The 20,740-nt window shown below is 38.8% G+C and overlaps 1 protein-coding gene across 6 annotated transcripts in view; it reads right to left on the reverse strand.

Moving 5' to 3' along the window:
- Positions 1 to 3,449: 3,449 nt before the first annotated feature.
- Positions 3,450 to 20,740, reverse strand: part of SH3BP2 (SH3 domain binding protein 2) — a 38,027-nt gene continuing 20,736 nt past the window's right edge. For all 6 annotated transcript variants that reach the window (XM_071556930.1, XM_071556932.1, XM_071556931.1 and 3 more), the window contains 12 exons: positions 15,519 to 15,658; positions 14,390 to 14,492; positions 12,688 to 12,805; positions 12,021 to 12,091; positions 11,574 to 11,662; positions 10,213 to 10,278; positions 9,056 to 9,644; positions 7,383 to 7,494; positions 6,992 to 7,047; positions 6,514 to 6,595; positions 6,199 to 6,258; positions 3,450 to 5,777 (listed from right to left, as the gene is read on the reverse strand). In XM_071556930.1, the coding sequence (XP_071413031.1) occupies positions 5,640 to 5,777; positions 6,199 to 6,258; positions 6,514 to 6,595; positions 6,992 to 7,047; positions 7,383 to 7,494; positions 9,056 to 9,644; positions 10,213 to 10,278; positions 11,574 to 11,662; positions 12,021 to 12,091; positions 12,688 to 12,805; positions 14,390 to 14,492; positions 15,519 to 15,654 (1,620 nt within the window). In that variant the 5' untranslated portion in view covers positions 15,655 to 15,658 and the 3' untranslated portion in view covers positions 3,450 to 5,639. The remainder of the gene's footprint in view (positions 5,778 to 6,198; positions 6,259 to 6,513; positions 6,596 to 6,991; positions 7,048 to 7,382; positions 7,495 to 9,055; positions 9,645 to 10,212; positions 10,279 to 11,573; positions 11,663 to 12,020; positions 12,092 to 12,687; positions 12,806 to 14,389; positions 14,493 to 15,518; positions 15,659 to 20,740) is intronic.

Here is a 20,740-nt window from a genome sequence, read left to right on the forward strand (position 1 = left end):
ATTAAGCTACATGGTTCAAGCTGGTTAATAAGAGTTTCAGTTGAATGCAACCAAAGGTGCAATGATTGCTTCAGTCAAAGGAACTCCAGCAACCAGCATTCTTTTTTCATGTTACAACATTCTCTGTGGAGATTTGGGTTTGTTTTTCCAAAATGCTCTTCCAAGGAAATCCAATTCTTTGGAACATCTATGACTTCCTAAGTATCGTCTGCCTTCTAGTTTTATGTCCTTGCAAGTTGCTTCTATATGAATTCCAGAGCTGCTGAAACTGTTTTTAGCTGTTCTCTAATGACATCTTCATCCTTAGTAGTAGGAAAGGAAAAAATATCTCTAAAAGAAGTTAGTTTTGAACTAACTTTAGAACTACAAGCAGACCCAAGAGAGGGAAACAAAGAAAGGAAAGAGATACCAGTGCAAGTTCAAAGTAATGAGGAGGGCTAAGAAGCATAAGAAAAATATTTTAAGGTAGTTAATATTTTAGTTATTATTATATAGCAGACAAAATTAATTAACCTTTTTAATTAAGCTTTTTAATACTAGAGTATCAAATTTTTAATTCCCTTAAGCCATATTTAATTTTAAAATGGCACATTTTCAGCAGCACTCTCATGGTTAGGGTGTGGCTGGCATTTCCTTGGAAAAATAAGTCAGCATAAATGTTAGCACAGTGTAAATTAAAGCACAACATGATCAATGAAGCCTAAAACATACAGCTCATGAGGCCACACCTGGTACATCTTTCCATATTTGCCCTGTAATAAAACCCTTCAGTAAGTTTCCATGGAACACTCTTTTCTGTGCTGCTGTGGAGGCCCTTTCACATCCCTGGCCTTCCATGTGGGTGCAGAATTTCATCCATGTAAAAGGCTTTCCAGTTCGGTGTTTCAGTGCCCATCCAGTGCAGGGACCAACTGTGCCGAGATCGTACGGAGAGGAGTTTGCACAAAGGGCTTGTAAAAGGCAGGGAAGGTGGTAACTCAAAGAAGTGTTAGATGCCTTTCCCTTGTGTGATCGATCTATCTATCTATCTATCTATCTATCTATCTATCTATCTATCTATCATATCCAGAGATCTAATCCTGCAAATGGTTGATACTACCATCGTTTCTGTACAAACAAACCCCAGCAGAGATACATGTGAATGAGATGACATTGGCTCCAAGATTTCATGCCTATCTATCTATCTATCTATCTATCTATCTCTCTATCTATCTATCTATCATATCCAGAGATCTAATCCTGCAAATGGTTGATACTACCATCGTTTCTGTACAAACAAACCCCAGCAGAGATACATGTGAATGAGATGACATTGACTCCAAGATTACATGCCCATTAGGGCCATGCCCTGAACCCAAGAGGTTGGATTACCCCCTTCCTAGGAACCAGACAGTGTAAGGAAGGAGGTTCAAGTGTGGCACAGTAATGACCATGCTGTAATTAAGATACAAGAATGGAAGCCCTGAAGGAATAGATTTGGAGTTGGCTGTCCTCCAAGGCTTACTACATACCTGAAGCCTACTGAACTTAATCACTTCAGCCCACCCAGTTTTAAAGCGAGCTCAAATGCTCTCTCCTCTAGAACTTTTAGTAGTATTTGGTATTTTGGTACTTTGAGTATTTATAGTAAAAGAACTATAAGCTCTCCTATTTAAGGGCCTGTAATCATGGGCATCTAAGCACTCCCATTGCTAGAGGGAAAAAAACCCTTCTGACATCAAGGAGTTGACTATTTCATAAGATAAAAACTATTGCAACATCATACAATTTGCTTGCTGCTAAGTGAAGTATTTAATGCTCAAAACTCTTTAATGCTTCATGATGTGGATAAATTTAGGTGGTGCTTGATGTCCATTATGTAAATTCAACCTCAGAGTATATTTTAAGAATAATTTAAACACAGAAATGTAAGTTGATTTGGTTGTCAGATATCTAAGTTAAAAGACATTCAAATGAGTAGTTTTGATAAACAACGTTGCTACTTATGAGACAGATGAGCCAAAGGAGTCTTAAGTTTCAAAGACCTATCCCTTTAAGTTTCCACCTGAAGTTGGCTTTGATCTCTAACTTCTATCTGAAGTCACTTAAGATTGATTTATCCCAAATGACTCCCACACACATGCTCAGCATCTGGATCCTGTTGCGTGGGTGCCTGTGTGGAACAGGCTGACCAGCAGATGTCCCCATATTCTAAATAATCACAGTTAAAGCTTCCAAAATCTTCAGCACCCTTTTGCATGTTCCGACGGATGAAACACCTGAGGCTACAAATACTCTTGCTGCTTATTCACATTCTTGTAAAAACTGATGTTCTGAACTAGGGAATATTTGGCTGCTGATACAAAGCACCTTTATTGTCATAGGAAAAATGTTTGGATATCTGTTCACCTTTTATGACATGCTGCCTATTGTCCCTTCAAAAGCACTTTAATTTTCTGCCCCCTAGAACAGCAGCCCCCCTTCCAAATACCACCTGTAACACTTTCTCCTGGAGGTTCGGAAACAGGAGGCAAGACTTTTTCCAAACTATTATTACTTTGACTTGGATATTACCAAATGCATAAACCGCAGTTTTTTGCACACCAAATAAACTGTTTTAAAGCTGAGGAGTTGCAGGAGGTTGTAGATACAAAGGTTGCTTTGTGGTGAAGGAATGCAGGGAGTCAGGTTAGTGAGAGGTATAGGAGACAGACTAGGCCATGTGTTCTCTGTGTGTGTTCTATAAGTGCCTCTCCTCCCTACAAACACCAGAAATTTAACTTCATTTGATTTGGCATTAAACAGACCAGACTAATACACAGGAGCAAGAGAACTTGGAATAAAGCATTTCAGTGGGTGCAGATTTTTTGGAATCCTTCTACCTGTTTCTGGAGGGTTGAGAAGATGACCTAGCACATCCTTATCTCTAACTCCTGCCTTGAGGTCTGGAGGTGAGAGATGGAAGTCCGCGAGGTTGTGAGCCCACTGCACTGCAGTAGCCTCCAGCTGTAACCCCACCAGGTGATGCTGATGTTCCTGAGCAGAAGGGCTGTTTGGTGCTGGGAAACAGAAAGATTCTCTTCTCCCAAGCAAGACCCTGAAGAACACCCTTGGACATTTGGCTTTCTTGCTCAAACATTCCTGCTCCTCCAAGATGCTCCTTTTCTTACAGCCATACTTGCATTTCGTATCCATAAATAAAAGGAATACTTCAGTCCCCAACCCTGCACTGGAGAAGCCTTTAAGTCAATGGAAAATAAGTAATTTCCATCCCCAGCTCCATCATCTGATGACCAGAATGCCAGATTCCTGAGTGTTGCTTACATGAAGATTTGCTTCTTGAAGGGGCTGAAAACTAACACTCCTCTAACTCCACAGTTAGAAGAATCTAACAGTATTTGACACCACCACAAACAAAAGCATCAAAACAGACACCCATGAAACTAAAGATGACCACACAAAATGAGGTGAACTGGCATCGGAAGTTTTTATCTATTTCAGAAATCTATACACTTAGATACAAAATGGAATTAACACAAAAATGTACATATTTGCAACTCTTGTATTACACAGGTAAAGAGAGTGTTATGTCTTAAACGTATGTTTACAATTTAAAAATATTCTGAGTGTATGGTTGAAAAAAGGTATCTGTATAGAACCCCAAAGAGAACATACTGTAAATATGACTGTCATGACACAATGAACACAATTATTCCCAGAGAAAAATTTAGCCTCTAAGCAGTATATGTGAATACTGCAAAAAAACTTGAAATTGCTCTGATATACATGTATTTATTTGCTAAAAATGTTTTTTAAATGCTGTCTTGGCTGGGCCTTCTTTAGAGCGGATCACGTGAAGGTAGTGAACCACAGGGTACTAATTTAAAATAAAAGGAATTAGAAACATAAAATATGCAATATCCAACAGAATCTGAATTTTGAATACCTCATGTACACATAAGCCCTATTACCACAGGAACAGGGAACAGACAACTGATATTGCGTAGGTCTGCCTCCTGCAAAGGATGGAGGCAGTTTATTGTCTCAATTCCTATGTATGATCCTCATATGAAATCTGATTTGTAAGAAAAATTCCTTGGGAACTAAATCCTGGTTTATTGCTTTCATAAATAGAATTTAAGTCTGTAGTAGTTTTGTTATGTTTTTAAAGTTGGGACCACCTAGTGGCAACAAGATCAAAACGGGCACATATACACTTTGAAAAGGTCACAGAAAAATAATAAAGTTTGTGGATACAGATTCAGACTGATAGAAACTAGACACCACCTCCTGTTTCAGGAGTGGCAGATTTTTTAAAATATTATTATTAAAAGTTCTGTAAACATTATTAGAATATGAAATCACTATGACAGTACTTCTGCAGCAACAGAATTACTCAACAGGTTACAAAAACATATTTCTCCTCCTTATTAAAATTTAGGAATAGAGTAATTTGGCCATAAATATCAAGCCCTTGGATTTAGGATACCTGTCCCCAAAATATGAAGGAACAAATATTACAAGCACCCTGGTACTGTCTATCACTGATAGTATGTTAAAAATAGATTTTATTTTGGATGCAACTCCAAACTGAGTAGAAATTTTAATAATGGAAAAACTGTTGGTAGCAGATTTGGGCAGTGTGTTTTGCCACAGAACAGAGAACAGTGCAATGGGCTGACAATCTGATCCCAAGAGACTGACCACAAAGATTGTGGAGCGATAGCAGTAACACAATCATGGTTTCAGTGGTTATTTTGTGTTCTGTTTTAAAGAACCTTCGGCTATGGCACTGTGAGAGAACTGTGAGCTGGAATTTGGGATGTTCCAAAGACTCCCTCCCTTCCCCCTGCATCCCAAGCAGCCCTTTCTCTTTTCTCACACCCATTAGAAACAGCAGTGGCACAAACCCTTTCAGTTCAGAACTGGGTAATGGGGCTCCCAGGAAGCCAAATCCATATTGTTCCACACCAATCTGAATGCATGTCATGAAGGAGTCTGAGGTGCCACAAATGTATCAGCTGGATAGCACCTGATGGTGATTCCTGCAGACATTGTACTCAAAAGTACATGTACCTATGAGGTGGCTTAAAAAAAAGCCACATTTCCTGATCATCTTTACCCATAGTAAATCAAACAGTTTGCACTGAAGTCATCATTATTTACACATCAACTATACAAGTAATACAAAAAACCCCCAAAAAACTATCTCAGTTGAGCACCACTGCTGACTTTAGGAGTACTCCCTTCAAGTCAGAGTATTAGTATTCCCTGTCACAAGTAAATTCTGATATACATTCAGAACCTTCCATTCTCTGTATCAGTTGTATTCAGATCACTTCTTTCTTCATGTCCATCTTCGACATTCCAAGGAGATTAGGAATAGCAGCAGTTTTATAAAAAGTCTGGGTATCCTGGACAGCTTTCACAACATAATCAGTTCAGATCTTTTTAAAAGAAAAGACCATAAAATCCACTGATCTGGATTGTAAGGTTTTACCAAGAGTTCATTATATGGCATTTACATACAACTCATCTGAGAATAAGTGGTGGGAACAGAATCAGTTTGTGTGTGCAAACAAAAGGATGGATGTCCACCAGTGGCAGGAGTCCACAGTTACCCCCAGGGCAGGGGGGGTCAGGGAACCACAGCTGTCATGTCATCTTGGCTTGGAGTAACCGTAAGGACACCCAAGCATCAGGCTGTCGTGACTAGGCAAGACATGAGTGCTGTAGTATTCAACCAAACTTCCCATGTTCAAAAACATGATGTCTGAATCCAGGTAGAACTTGTCATCCTGTTGTAGAACAAAAATGTGTGTAAGCATTGACAGTAATGTTACCAACTCCACGTTTAAAGAAAAATGGCCAAAACACCATCATCAGAACTCAGAAGTTCTTTCAAACATACCACTGCTCTGCAAACAAGTCAGTCACACAAGTAAGTCCACATTAAACTCAGGAATTTAATATTCTATCCTTTAGGATTTGACTGGAGATGAAGTTAGATATGAACATTTACAGTTTATCTTTTGCAACCACAAAGCCCAGATCTGAGCACTCAAACTCTTATCCTAGACAAAATATTTGTAAATCAGCTGATTCTTACTTTCAGTTCATGGGAACAAGTTTAGACTTTAACTTGTTAATTCCAATATATACCTCCATGCATGCACATTTTACACATACACACATATATAATACAGTGCAGCCACTAACCTTTTCAAAGATTCTGTAGTTTCTCACTTTTCCTGCAGGTTCATCCCATACAACCAATACCTTCAAGATGAAAAATGCGACATATTCAGTCTCTGCTACCAAGCTCTTCTAAGTCAATATATTATTAAGGAGTTAATTAAAATTCAGCCTAAAAAATTGTTTAAAAAAAATCACTGACATGACAGAAATTGTCTCAGATTTTCCTGCTTTAGGAAAAGAGCACATCTAAATTGTGAAGTACTTTGTCATATATAAGATCCAGTATGCCTCAACCAGGATGTTTTTTTAGGGGTAGATTCTGCAATTCCAAGTTACCTTTCCAGCCTTAGTAGATGAGTTCCTAATGCAGTACAATCCATTTTGTGGTTGTCCTCGTGGGCTACTAGCTTTAAATATCCTGAAAAGAATAAGCAATTACATATATTAGCATTTTCTGACTCAGATAAGTGAAGTGCTTGCAGTCTTAAAATTCTTCTTACAAATCTGTGTATCGGTAATAATAATTCATAATAGATCATGGCTGAAAGAATGTCACTGTTCTACCACCTGAACCAGCAATGCAGCACAGAAGACCTGGCTTTCTGCTCCCACCCTGGCAGAACAACCTTCCCCAGACAGAACAAAAGCATGATGCATTCTCGTCTGTCAATTTATACAAGAGCACTGAACTACCCTGAGAAGTGATTTCTGTATTAAATACTTCTAGTGTGTTTTTAAACACAAGTTGTACCTATCAAAATTATCTTTGGACTTCGTAGGACTTCTAAGTAACTATTTTAAAATCACATTTTACCTTTCAACTTCAAAGGATTCAGAGGTATTAAGAAATACTGAAGCAGGCAGCCCGACCTGTAAAAAATTGGAAGAAAATAAATCACTGTGTAAGTCAATGACAACTCAAAACACGAGCAACTTGTTATGCAAATAAGTTACAGCCATCACTATCTGAAATCATTAATGGTGATTTAATCAATACCTTAATGCTTCTTCCTCCTTTATATCTAATTTTAAAATCCAAAATTTACCAAGGCATTATCAAAAAGAAAATTAAAAAAATATTACACAGCACTGTATTTTCAGAAAGCTATTCTTTTCCTGAAATAATGCATTTAAAACATTCAAAAAAGTATACATCAGCAAGGAAAAAAGGGGTCTTTGAGAATGGATCATCTGCTTGATCTTACCTTTTCATAGTCGTCATCAGAGTCATCATCATCCCGTTGGCTTGGCTTGGATGGTAGTGCTGGTTTTTCAAATGTAAAGCTTCTAAAACTCTGTCCATCTGGTGGTGATCTCCTGGCAGAAACAGAACAAAAACTGAAGGGTATCTCATCAGGAAAACAGAACAAATACACACAAAACACTGAAGGGATAGTAAAACTAGAACAGAAGTTTCAGTTTAGCTCCCAAATCATAGAATGGTTTGGGTTGGAAGGGACCTTAAACATCATCTCGTTCCAATCCCCTGCCATGGACAGGAACACCTTTCACTAGACCAGGTTGCTCAAAGCCACATCTAACCTGGCCTTGAGCACTTCCAGGGATGGGGCATCCAAAACTTCTCTGGCCAACCTATTCCAGGGTTTCACCACTCTCACAGTAAAGAATTTATTCCCAATATCTAAACTAAACCTACATCTCCCTTCTTTCAGTTTAAAGCCACTCCCCCTTGTCCTATCACTACATGCCCTTGTGAAAAGTCCCTCTCCAGCTCTCTTGTAGCCCCTTTAGGTTCTAGAAGGTGCTGTAAGGTCTCCCTGGAGTCTTCCCTTCAACAGGCTGAACAATCCCAGCTCCCTCAGCCTGTCCTCACAGGGGAAGTGCTCCAGCTCTTGGATCAACTTAGTGGCCTCCTCTGAACCAGTTTCAACAGGTCAACACCTTTCTTGTGATGAGGGCCCTAGAGCTGGAGGGCAGAATAATTTTGGTAGGAAGAGACCTATAGAGGTCATTTAGTCCAAGCTCCTGCAAAAAGAGTTCCAACCAAATCAGTTAGCTCAGGAAGCCACGCCCAGTCAAGTTTTGACTATCTCCAGCGATGGAGATTCCACAGGAACCTGTTCTGGTTTTTCACCATCTGCATGGTAAAAAGTTTTTCCTAATATCTAACTGTAATTTCCCAAGTTGTGACTTCTGCCTATTGCCTCTTACCCCCAAAACACTACAGACCTGAAGTTTTGCTCAGTCTTGCCATACCCACTGATTAAGTAGTAGCAGGTACCAGTGATCTCCCACTGGCATTCCTAAAGGTTGAATGCATACAGTTCTTTGAGCACGTATGTGCTACAGCCCAAATACCTTGGTGGCCTGACACTGGACTCACTCCAGTCTACCAGTGTCTTGCTTGTCCTGCCTTTAAAGAGTGTATTACTTGGTCTTCAGAGCTACTGAATGATCCAATGGACAAAAATATTTCTATCTTATTCACAACCATAATTAGTTCCACATCCCTTTCTAAAGCTGATCGTGACATAAAATGGAACACATTTCCAATCTCCACAGAAGCCTAAAATTGTTTTTGCAGTTCACTGAGGTTCTGACATAAAGTCTTTGTATTCATTGCAATCAAAGGCTATTAAGGCTTCGTGACACATCTGAAAACAAATGAACCATAAAATTTTGGTGTAATGTTTTTTTTGAAGTTTGGTTTATCTCCTATTTCCTTCTGAACTATTTCAGAAGCTAAATCCATTACAGAATTTTCAAATAAACACAGGCAATAAAAGCACAACTCTGAGGAAGAGAGGGTGCAGGGAAGAGAAACAGATATCAACATGAATCTGAGAACAATGTCTGTCAACTAGTTAACTAATCCACAGAGGAAAAATGTAATAATGCATTGTGTTCCCATACTTACTGTAACTGGGGACAAGAAGACTTCTCTGCTCTAGGCTTGATTCCGGGGGGCTGGTGGCTTGGCACAGGTGGCTTTGGGAGCACCGGTGGCACAAACAGCCCAGGTTTACCATGTTCCCGTGGCACTTTGGGCTCCACTGGTTTTTCAGTGAGCTGTGATAGCTTGGGTTTATTGGCTGGTAGCGGAGGAGGAGTTCGTGGTGAAAGGTTTAAGTTTTTCAGCTTCTCGCATCCTTCTGGAGGGGCAAGAACTTGGGCTGGAGGCAGAGGGTCTGGAGGCAATGGGTGAGACTCCTTGAGACATACAGGCTTTTTGAAAACAGGCAAGGGGGGCACAGGGGGCAGCTGTTCGCTTAGTCTCCGGCTTGGGGATTGAATCTTTAGGTTGGGTTCAGCTCGGCACTGTAACTGGGCCTCTCTCACGGTCACAAGGTCCTCCAGTTTGATATCAGGTAAGCTTCTCTTGGGAGGTGGTGGTGGAGGTGGTGCAGTAGGTTTGCCAGCATAGGAATTTGCCCTTGCTTCTGAGTAGGCAGGTTTTCTGACGTGAGGAATGGGTGGAGGTGGGTATGCTGGGGGCAGGACCATATCTGCAGAAAGAAAACATCCAAAAAGCGTGACACACTGAGGGGAAATACAGTGTATCAACAAACATGACTTTAGAAACTGATTTTCTATGTGATTTAAGGTATTTCACTGGCATCTGGTCTGACAGTACCCAAAAGGCTAGATAAGCATTTAAATTTCAGCACAATTCTGAATGTTACAGGTAGTAAACTCCTGCTACTTTAATTCAGGCATGGCTTATGATGGCTTAGCAAAGACTTTTCGCTTTGCTAAAATAAAGTGAAAACAGACAACATTAAAAACATTAATCCTGCCCCAGACTGCTGGACGGATATGGGTTATCTCAGGCAGGAGGCCTGCAAGAAAACATGCCCCTAAAGGCACACAATGCTTCCTGTAAGTGGTTACTGCTGTTACTGTAAACTTCTGACCCTAAATACCTCTCAAGATTAGATGCCTGTGCATTACTTCAGTTATTTTATCACTTGCAATGTTTTAGTTATGACCAATGCAAAATCGTAACCTGGCATTCCACATGAATATTGCCTTCACTGGGGGCCCTTCATAAAGGGAATTAAAGAAATCACATACCATCTTTCACTATGTCACAAGTATCTGGCTGCAAGTAAGACTCATCCTCTTCCTCCTGGTCATAATCTGCAGATAAAAATAAGCATGTCAGACTCTGATAAGTACTCCTGGGACCAAGAAAGTGTATCAAGTACTTAGGGCTCTTTAGTAAACAAATATTTCTCTGGGATTTTTTATTTTAAGAGTTAAAAATAAATTAATAATTTTGGTCCACCTCTCTGCTATCTAAATAGGTGTTTCCCTAATTTTTTATGCCAATTAAGAAAGCAACCACTTACAACAGGGAGAGGTGAAGTAAACTGCACATGAAATTTTTATCCAACTTTGAAGTTAAAAATTATTTTTGGTAACACTTCCTAGTGGTATCGCCTTCCTGAGAAGCTGCAGAGACACAACTACATGGATGCACTGACAAAACTATTTGGAAAAAATATAATCCCCAAACCTTGACCCCAACATAGAAACATGTATGATTTTGCAATATGGAAATCTAAGCAAACCTGGTGATCTACAAACAATTAATTCATTGCGTTGCTCTGGCAAGAAAAAACCCACACCACAACAAATGGCTTATGTGGTTTCAGTGTTGCCTTTAACTACAAGTCAGAATAATCAAGACATGAAAAACGTGTCACTTCTAGGCAGTAATTTCTCATCACTGATAATAAGAGGAGGACAATATGAGAGGAATGCACTGAAACAAAATCTGATAAAAATCAGTTCTTCTAATTTTCCTAATTTAAACTTGTACAAGGCCTCTTACCATAATTCATCTTGCATGCAACCATTCTCTTCCATAAACATACAAGGACTAAACTAGAGTCCTACATGAAATGCTGATAAGTTGGTTTTCCTCTGCTTTGCAATTGAACCGGATTTCCCACCAAGACACAGTCCTGCCCTTTTGTCCTACTCAGGAAAAATAGTTGGGAATTTCCTTTCAGGAAATGAGAGTACTTGCTCCCATCAACCCTGCCCTTAGAAATCTGAAAGGGAAGATGAGAAAAGGCCTAGTAAAGGATTTCTCCTGAACCCTGAGGCAAGGTTTCTTATATTGGATTTTAGGAACATATTTCTTGACTTGGAAGTCAGTTGCTGAAATATGCTGTGAATGCCTTTCAGGTTTTCTGTCATGTCCTCACTTGTAATTAAACTCCTTGAAAGATCAGAATTTCTTCAGTTTATTTTTCCTAACAGAAAATCTGCTTCTGATTTGAAATTACAACAGCCATACACCTTGTAAGAAAAACCAGTTCCAAAATGGATCAGTTTGCTTAAGTTATGGGAATAATTCCTGTAGAATCCAGAAGAAATAAATAAGCAAATAAAGAAGTCTTATTCATCAGTGTCTGATTTGTCACCTTCATTGTCTGCTGAATGATGAGAATACTTGATATCAATGGGACGTTCTACTGAGCCATAGAAACTGTCTGCATCAGAACCAGAGTCACTGCAAAAGAAAAGACAGAGTACCTTCTGTTTAGCAGGACTGCAGCACTGGAAAGGAATGTTGAAAGAGCAGAAGTAATCTGTTCCTACTTCCTAATTAACAGTCACATATGTGGCTGCTGTCTTTTAAAAAGATTGTTTTACACAAAGCTGACATTTAAATTTCTCTTGGTAAAAAGATTTAATTTTGTCTTGGTATTCTTTGAAGTATGAATTAGAAAGGGCCTTCTTTCTTGGGTCCTACTGCACCTGTTCTTATTTTAACAGCAAGTTACTTGTAGGTGCAAAAAGCCTAAAATACCACTGTCAAAAGCTAGTGCAAAAGGGGCAAAAGGCCAATAAAGATTAAGGGTTTATACCTGAATTCTGTTATTGTTTCTTTCTTCTCATGGTAGTGATCAATTTCCCTCCTCAAGGACAGCATCCAATTCTAAATAAAGATAAAAATATAACATTCAACACATCCATCTTTAAGTCATTAAACACAGATGTATCTGTCCTCTACAAATACAGCAACTGTGCAGAGAACATACACTGGAATAGTATTTATCTATGACTTTACACTGAAAGGACTCATCAGTCAAATGTTTTGACTGCCTAAAATGCTGTAAGAACATACTGAAATACTAAATTTTTAGTTTGCAATTTTCAAGTTGTTATTTCTAAAGCCAGGTACCTATTCATACTATGTTTATGGGTCAGAGATTTCACTGAGCAGTTTTCTTACTTTATCAAAGGCTTAACATTAATATTTGCTCCTTGGCTAAAAAGAAATACGGAGTATTTACGGAATATGGAGAAACATGTGCTATATAGCATTCATTTACAGCCATTCCCTAAATGGCAAGTTGAATGAAGACTAACTTAATAGTTAAAACTTCAGACATGATTTTCAGAGCAGCTCAAAGAACTAAGTATACAAATTTCAGTGACAGCTGCATTTCCAGTTCATTTAGATTTTAGGGAAGTCCAAGATTCACTTTCTGCTTCAAGGAAAACTACACTGCAAAAGAAGAAGAAAGTTACCTTTCTTTCATCTTCAGAAGAAGCTGAAAAAAACCACGTCCTGTGCTTCTTGCTGATGTGAACTAACTTGAAAGGAAACACATTACTTGAAGTTGTCTCCTCTGCTGCCCGCATAACCCTGAGAACAGACCAGCCGATTCAGAAACACCTTAATCCATAAGTTAATGCTGCTGAGCAAGTCACAAAGCTCTGCCTGAAAGCAGTTTTACTGGTCAGTTGTGCCTTATGAAAAAATAACCCAGGAAAACACCACAGAAATCCCCATATGTGCCTTTGTAGTACTTCTCCATTTAAGGGGCAGAAAGGACAAGGCAAGAGCTCTGACAGGAGGAAGAGCCCTTGTTAAACCACCAGCCAGAATTATAAACCAATGCCTTGACATGGTCAAGTGTTTAAAAGAACAGCATTAATTCACAAGTGTCGCACACAGTAAGAAGCATTTGGGGTTCTTGTGGTCCTTCTTTCAGGAAGGCACTACTTAAGAGCAGAAATCAAAAACATACTTTCCATTAAAAAAAGGAAAATTAAGAAAATTAATATTAAAAATTAAATTAATTTTCCTACTTTTCCCTTATAAACACTTTCTTTCACTTTTATTTTTTACCATCTTAAAACAAGCATAATTCAACCTCTTTCTTTTTTTGTGCGTATAAGGAATTTCCTCATTTGAGACTCCTCTGGGGAAAAAAAATAGTACAAAACCTCTTATGCAGCTACCCAATCTAATTCTTTCATTTCAATTTCTTTTCCTATAATGTTTCTCTCTGTTCATAATGCTAATCAAGACCTGGTCCCTATTCCAACCAAGGTCTCCATGAGACTACTCAAATGCAGATATACAAAAAGCAGTGACACAGTCTCTAGTATTTACAAATTCCATGGTGTTTTTCACATCAGTGTGGATTACAGAAGCTCATGTCATGACCAAATTGCAGTGTGGGTTTCTTCTACAAATTGTCACTTGTCATGCTCAGTTAGAAAAGCTCTCAAAAAGATAATTCCTTATTCCAAAAGTCTTGAGAACATTATTCAGTGCAAGAATAACATATGCAAATATAATAAAATTGCTCTGATATTTCTTTACATTCTCTTTCTCATTAAACCTCTTTTAGCATTAATTACAACAGCAATTTCCTATTTCTATTAGTAGGCCTTGTACATCTGAAGCACTCAGTCAGACTCTGACAGGACTGGGTAACTTGAAAGCCAGGTATTTTTGTCTTCAACTTATAGAGCAAATATTAAGATTTAAAACGTGCAGCAAAAGCAATCAGATATCTGGCATGTGCATTTTGTTATTTATCACTCTGTAGTTCATACAGTTTCAACACTGGAGTTGCTGAATCAGTAACTCCTTTCTGGGTTTGTGATGACCACTGAAATCACTACAGAACAAAGGGCATCTGTCTGACAGAACTCACATCTATCTGCACTTGCAGCCTGCATTAAGTCAATCACAGGAAGCCCATTGCAATTCAAACAGCTTTACTGGTCAAATGGCAGTGGATGAAGGCTATCCCCTTGCCAAGCACAGGAAATGTCACATATACCATTAGAAAGGAATACAAGTCTTGGAATCCGAGATCAATACTTAACCCAAAGAGCAGTAGTAGTTGTGTTTAACCTAGTAGGAAATGAAACACACAATCTCCTGTATAAAGGAAAAGGAGTTTGGATGTTAAACAAGCTCTTTGGCACTCACCTGTTGTAACCTTTCAAAGAAAAGGCACCCTGGGGAGATGCAGATGTGCTGCTTTTAAAATAGTAGATACATCCCTCATGGATAATCACAAATCTCAATGGCCCTGAAAAGATAAATAGTGAGCAAAATACAAACCCAAGGGCAGTACAATAACTAGAATTTGGGTAAAATTATTGAGATTTTAATAATCTTATTAATCATCATAAATGAGCACAAACTAGTGAAGTGACAGCTTGCTGATGATCAGTCACATGGTAAAGCTGTCCATTCACAGTTTCAGGACTAGGAGCAGTCAGTATTTGATTTCCTCATTTAAGAGGCAGCTGATCTGAAAACTGCCAAGGAAGCCACAGAGACTGCAGGTCTGACCTCCACCTGTGCTCCTTTACTGGGAAAATAAGCAACAGGAGGAAGGGAACCACAGGCTACAAACACTTATTTACATCCATCACAAAACCATGATGGTGTCTCTTCTTTCACCTCAATACATAATGCTGCCCATGAAATGATGTTCTATTTTCTTTTTTTGAAAGTTGTCAAGTCTCCTTCTTTTATCAAAAGTAGTAATCTTTGTCCTTAACCATGTAAGTATAGTTATGCTATAAACATGGATACCAAATAAGTAGCATATAAATAAACCCAAAATCTGAAGTTTTCTCCATGTAAACACATGCTGATTTCAGAATAAATTACTGGTTTTAAGCATAGCCCAATGTTGGCAGTGAGAAAATTTCCATTTCACAACAGCAATAGGAGATGGGATGTTTTTCCAGTACAGATTAACCACTGGAAAAAAAAAAAAAGCTGAGTACTAATTTCTTAAAAGAAAAGAGTATTTGAAATTGATACATATCCCAGGAATCTGATTGTCTTGAAAAATCTTACTTGTGAAGGACTTGACAAGAAATTTAAACAAGTAAAATAAGATCAATCACAACATTCATTATACAAAGATTCAGAGTTCCAAAACAATTAAAGGAAGATCTTTCAGCATGGCTCTTTCATACATATATTCCAGTAAAATTGTATTCCAGTACAAAGTAACTGGAAGAACAGCTTCAATAAAGTCTGCTAACATGAAATGTGTTAAGGCAAGCATTTAATGTAGTTAATACCTCATTCAACTTACACTTCAAGATCTGCAGCTGGGTGCCTCCTTTTTTATGAAGATACCCTGATTTGGTCACTCCTCCAGGCATCGTCAGAAGGTTTTGTGCTCCAATTGCCTTCATTGGGACTGGCCAGACCTGCTCCTGCGAGGCCATCGTTCTGCGATTAACAATAGTTAAAAACAGTTTAAAACTTAGATTTGACCTTAAGGAATGAGCACTGAGAAACAAAGCTTGTTTCCTTAAACAAGCTTTCCAAACAACTAAGGTGGTTCAGCACTCAAGAATGTGGCACAGACGAGTGTTCAAAGATTCCAGGAACTTCCTAATGTATGAAAAACCATGGTGCAAAAAGTCCCGGTTTATTTTTATACAGCTCTCAAAAGTGATTGACAGTACTTGAAACAATGGAAGAGTGCTTAGTGCATGTTATTTAAGTATTTATGTTCTCAAAATGCTCCAGATAACACTGTCAGACTTAGGCAGGTCACTACAGAGAAAATTGGTTTCTCCTCCCAGTGCTGCACCACTCATTGTACAGTGACACTTTCTGTACAATGAGGGAATCAAGTTTAATAACTGAAGATTCCAATACTCCTTACTTCTGATATTTATATGTTTTATTCTGAATGAAAAGAGTAGTATATAATCTCATACTGGATATTATATGCCACAGTATCCTGTGCAAGTGAATTTTGTCTCAGATTGCTGCAGGATTCCATTTAATTCATATACCAATTATTAACACCATGCTCCACTAAGCACCTTTGCAGTTACCACTCTTTCTGCTGTCATCTTAATCCAGAAAGATTAGTTTCTTAGGTAGTAGCTTTTTCTCATATATAACTATGAACCCTTTCTTTCTGCAAATGGTACCAGAACTAGCCCACAAATCCTCCTGTGTAATAGAGAAAAGAAATCATGCATGGACTGAATGGGAATTTTGACCTAGACATAAAAGGGTCACTTATCCTCAGGTGTAGGGCTAGAGACCTTTGCTGGTAAAAGGCAAACTAATGAAGTTCCAGCTAATTAATTTCTGATAAAGGAATGATGGCTTAGAACTGATAGGCTTTCAGTGGAGGATTGAAATCTAATGGATCTTGTTTGTTTCTCCTACACCCAAAAGCAAGGGAGGGTCAATAGTGAGGGTCAGCACAGAATCCAAGAGCCTTGGCACAACTCCCTGCCCAAGCACTAATCCCTCCAGCCCAAGAAGGCAACTGGAAGTTCCCATACTGAAAAGAATGAGGAGGCGTTTCAGTTTTGTTGAGGGATTAAGTGCAACAGCAGAGTACACATCCACTGTATATGTGTTAGGAAAACCAGAAATGCACATCAGTGGACAGGCTTAGGATTCAGAACTAACTGCTTGCCCTTTGCTGATGTTGTCTACATGGGAAAAGGTGGAAATTCCCAGCAATTTCTACCAAGAGAGTTTAAACTAAATTAAATTTCCTGGCAGCCTAGAACAAAAATTAGGTTTTGGTCCCCAGAGTTATGAAGCAGACACAACCAGAGAAGGCAGGATCCAAGGCCCTGGAAAGGCTCTGACAGCAGACACATCAAGGCACCATGGTATCCCAAACTTCCCCCCTTGGCTTTCCTCCTCATCAAAAGCTGTTACTTTTGTTGTATTCAGCTACATCCTTCCTTTTGTTGCTTCCTCTCCGTTCTTATTATATGATTGAGATCTTTCCAAGCTGAGTTGTTCCTTCCTCTTCCTCCCCCTCGATGACATTTCTAGCACCAGCAATGTGTTAACAGGTCCAAGAAGGGGCTACTCAGATACTTTAAGATTTTAATAATAGTAATAATAATTAAAAAATAGTAGTAGTAGAAGTTAAAACACAGGCCCCCCCAAAAAAAAACCCCTTCAACTTGTTTCTCCACATCTTGCAGGAAGGTCAAAGTGAGGGAAATGGAGAGTGTCACCCAGCTGGCCACTGACACTGCAGTACTGCTAAGAGTGATTTCCTTGAAATAAGGAGGGTAAAGGCAAGTCCTGGGCTAAAGTCTTCTTTTAAGAACATGCCCACCGACATTCAAACATTACAAATTAATCTATGATTAAGTTATTTCAGTCTGTTTCTAGTTCTTTTCAGAGAAATGAACAAGTAAAAGTTGAACCTTTTTATTCAGATAAATATGCTCTTATGCCACTTTCCTTGAACTAACTCTAATTTTGGTCTCAATGCCATCCAACAGTTTCAAATTCATCATGGGTCTTCAAATTCTGTGTGCCTTCACTACACAGAATAGAAAAAGAAAATACTTCAGCGTCCAGAGTATGGCATGAAACTGTTTGAGTGTTTTATACGTAGGTAGAAACCTATCAGAAGAGGCAGAGTTAAATGTTTTAGAGATGTTATCCAAAACAACTAGTAAGCTGAAATTTCTCTGAAGCTAAAGTCAAACACTGGGAACAAGTGCATGAGACCCTAAGCAAACACAGAAAACAGAAATATTTGTCCAGGTCGTGTTGTCCTAGTGGGAGTATACCAGTCAGACTACTCATTAAAGTCTGACTGGATGGGCATTTTCTTCTTCACCTGAAAAGCCAGAATTTCAGGCAGACAGGAAAAAATGAAAAAGAATATCATAGAAGCAGAGGGAAAAAAAGAAATCCATTTCTACAGTGCGATGGCTACAGGATTTAACTGAGAGGAAAGGACAGCAATGTATCAGGTTCTGCTTCCTCTATTCACAATCATTTCTTTCTTTTGACTACTTACTATAAAGCAGTCCCAAGAATAGAGACCAAAACTCAGAACTTGCCCAGCCCAGCTCACTGAATAAATGGAGACATGGCTCAAGTCCATTCAACCAAGTACACACTACTTGAGCTAAAGAGTCCACCTAATGTACCATGCTTTTCAAGATTTAGAGGCTGCTAAGCCTGTTATCTGGATTTCAAAGTGGCTTATAGCACTCCCCATCACATCCATAGCTCCTCAAGCACTTTCATTTGCCAGCACATTGCAGACACTTAGGGAGGACTCTGGCATTCTGAGTTGAAATATGAGTTAGGCTTCTAAAATCCATTTAAGTACTTGGAATCTAGTCCCAGACAGATTTTTCTTCTTTTCTTGACAGCAGAAAACAACTCTGTAAGGACAGTGATGCTATTTTGCATCAGGCTGGTGAGACAAAGCTGTCAAAACAATGTAACTGCAGACTCTTTATTGTAGGGGTAGGAGAGAGGAAGGAAAAATGGAAGCTCTTAAAGATTTTTCTGGTCTTAGCATCTACAGTATGGTTGTCTTTAGCTCAAGGAATTAGTTCCTTCTACCCTTGATATTCATCTTATAATTTTTTAATACATTACATGACGAACAGATTGATGTTGCACTACCAGGTATGCACAATAGCAAGCACTGAGGTCACTGGAGGGTCTGTTAACTTTGACACCACCAAGAATAGAAAGCTATTTCCAAGTTATTCTATATGGAGTTATATTCTTGCACTGCAAGCCAAAGCCCCCAGCACACATTTTTAGTCCTGGTGCATAGGCAGAGTCTCTTCCAAGGAGCTGACAAGGAAGTTCACAGGAAGGACCCACTGTGTGCAACCAGAGCCAGGACAAAGCTCTCTGTGACACTGGTCCTCTGCTACAAACAGGAGGCTACATCACCCAGAGCCTGGTGAAAGCATCTAGTAATAGCTACATACTTTATTCTTCTTCCCACTCACAGACAAACCAGATGCACATTTTTATATCAACTTTTCCATCAAGCCCCAGCCCCATTACAAGTGGCTATTGAATTAATTTTTCCCCACAGAACAGAACCCTCTGAACCACGTGAGAATGGCAGCAGACAGGGAAAGGCGTTGCACTACTTTGTTTCTCAGGTGATCCCCACGACAATTCTATGTCCCTGAGGGAGGTGACAGGTCTTGGACCGTAGCAGGAGAAATGGCAGAACAGCAGTTCACAGGATCTGCTTCACCATTCAAGAGTACTTTTGGAAAGACAGAACAGTGCAGTTTGAGCTCTTGAGCATGAAATAAAGCTTATATAATTATTATTGTAATTATTTCATATACCAGACTGAAAAACAATCCAACATGCAGTGTATTGCTAAAGTATCAATAAAGTCAGTCCAAGCCTGTCATGTGAGCATACTTTTCTCAAACACTATCACAATGAGCCATTTTTTCCCAAAGTACTCTGAAAGTCACCACAGCATGAAAAAAGTGAAATTACACAGCTCATCATGTAACCAGCATAATGCCAGTCTGAAGGAGTTTTTTTTTAGTCATTATACTGCTACCCAGCTCAAACTCTAAATGAAGAAGACTTCTGTTGTTTTGTAGTAGAAAAACATACACATCTGTGAAGCAGTTTTAACCTCTCCTCTCAGTCAGTGTATATAGATTGGAGGCAAGGGCATCATTTTACAGCCTAAAGGTCCTTCCATGAGTAAAAGTAAAATTCTGCCACATTAAAAATCTGGATTACATTACAGAAGAATACTTATCCCTCTTGGCCTTAAGAGCTATTGGCATTCAACCCAATTAAAGCAAGTACAAGCTGATTCAATTAAGGATTGCATCCTGGAAAAGCCACAAGTCCTCAGCTCTTGCTTAACTTCAGCAGAACATCTCCACATCCTGCAGTTATATAGGCGTAAAAAAACATTACTCTCATCCTTGAAACTATAGATGCCAAAAGTTATATTAAAAGTTCTCACTTGTTATAATAATATTTATGGTCTGTCCTGGAGCCCAGTTTGGTCATGCTGGAAAAAAATAAACAGCCTTCAAAGCTGCAGTACAAAAATTAAACCTGATCTGAATTTATAACAACTACCTCTATGTCAACTGTGTCTGAGAACTCTTGAAACTGTAATATCTCTAACTCCTAGTCTTTAAATTCTGTTTTGAAAGTAAAACCTAAAGAGCCAGATGCTAGTTTCCTTCTGAATAGATAACTTACATATAACAGGACATACATAAACCATAACTTATATAAATGAATGTAATCCTCACATCATGCAGAGGGAGACTGAAGTACCAGTGTCTACAAAAGGCTTTACCAAAACCAAGGCAGCATTGCATACTGCAAAACCATAAAATGAAAGCTTCCCCTACGTGCTCTCATTAGTTCTGAGCAAAAATGAGTTTTCTGATTCAGCCATCTAAGTATTTACCATCTGTTCTTAAAGCTGCTTTCTGCAGACTTTTCAGGTCTTGTCCACTTATTCTCCAGTACTTCTGAAATACTCTTCCATATCTCTCC

The sequence above is a fragment of the Pithys albifrons genome, chromosome 5 (genome assembly GCF_047495875.1).
Source record: "Pithys albifrons albifrons isolate INPA30051 chromosome 5, PitAlb_v1, whole genome shotgun sequence".
NCBI classification, from domain to species: Eukaryota; Metazoa; Chordata; class Aves; order Passeriformes; family Thamnophilidae; genus Pithys; species Pithys albifrons.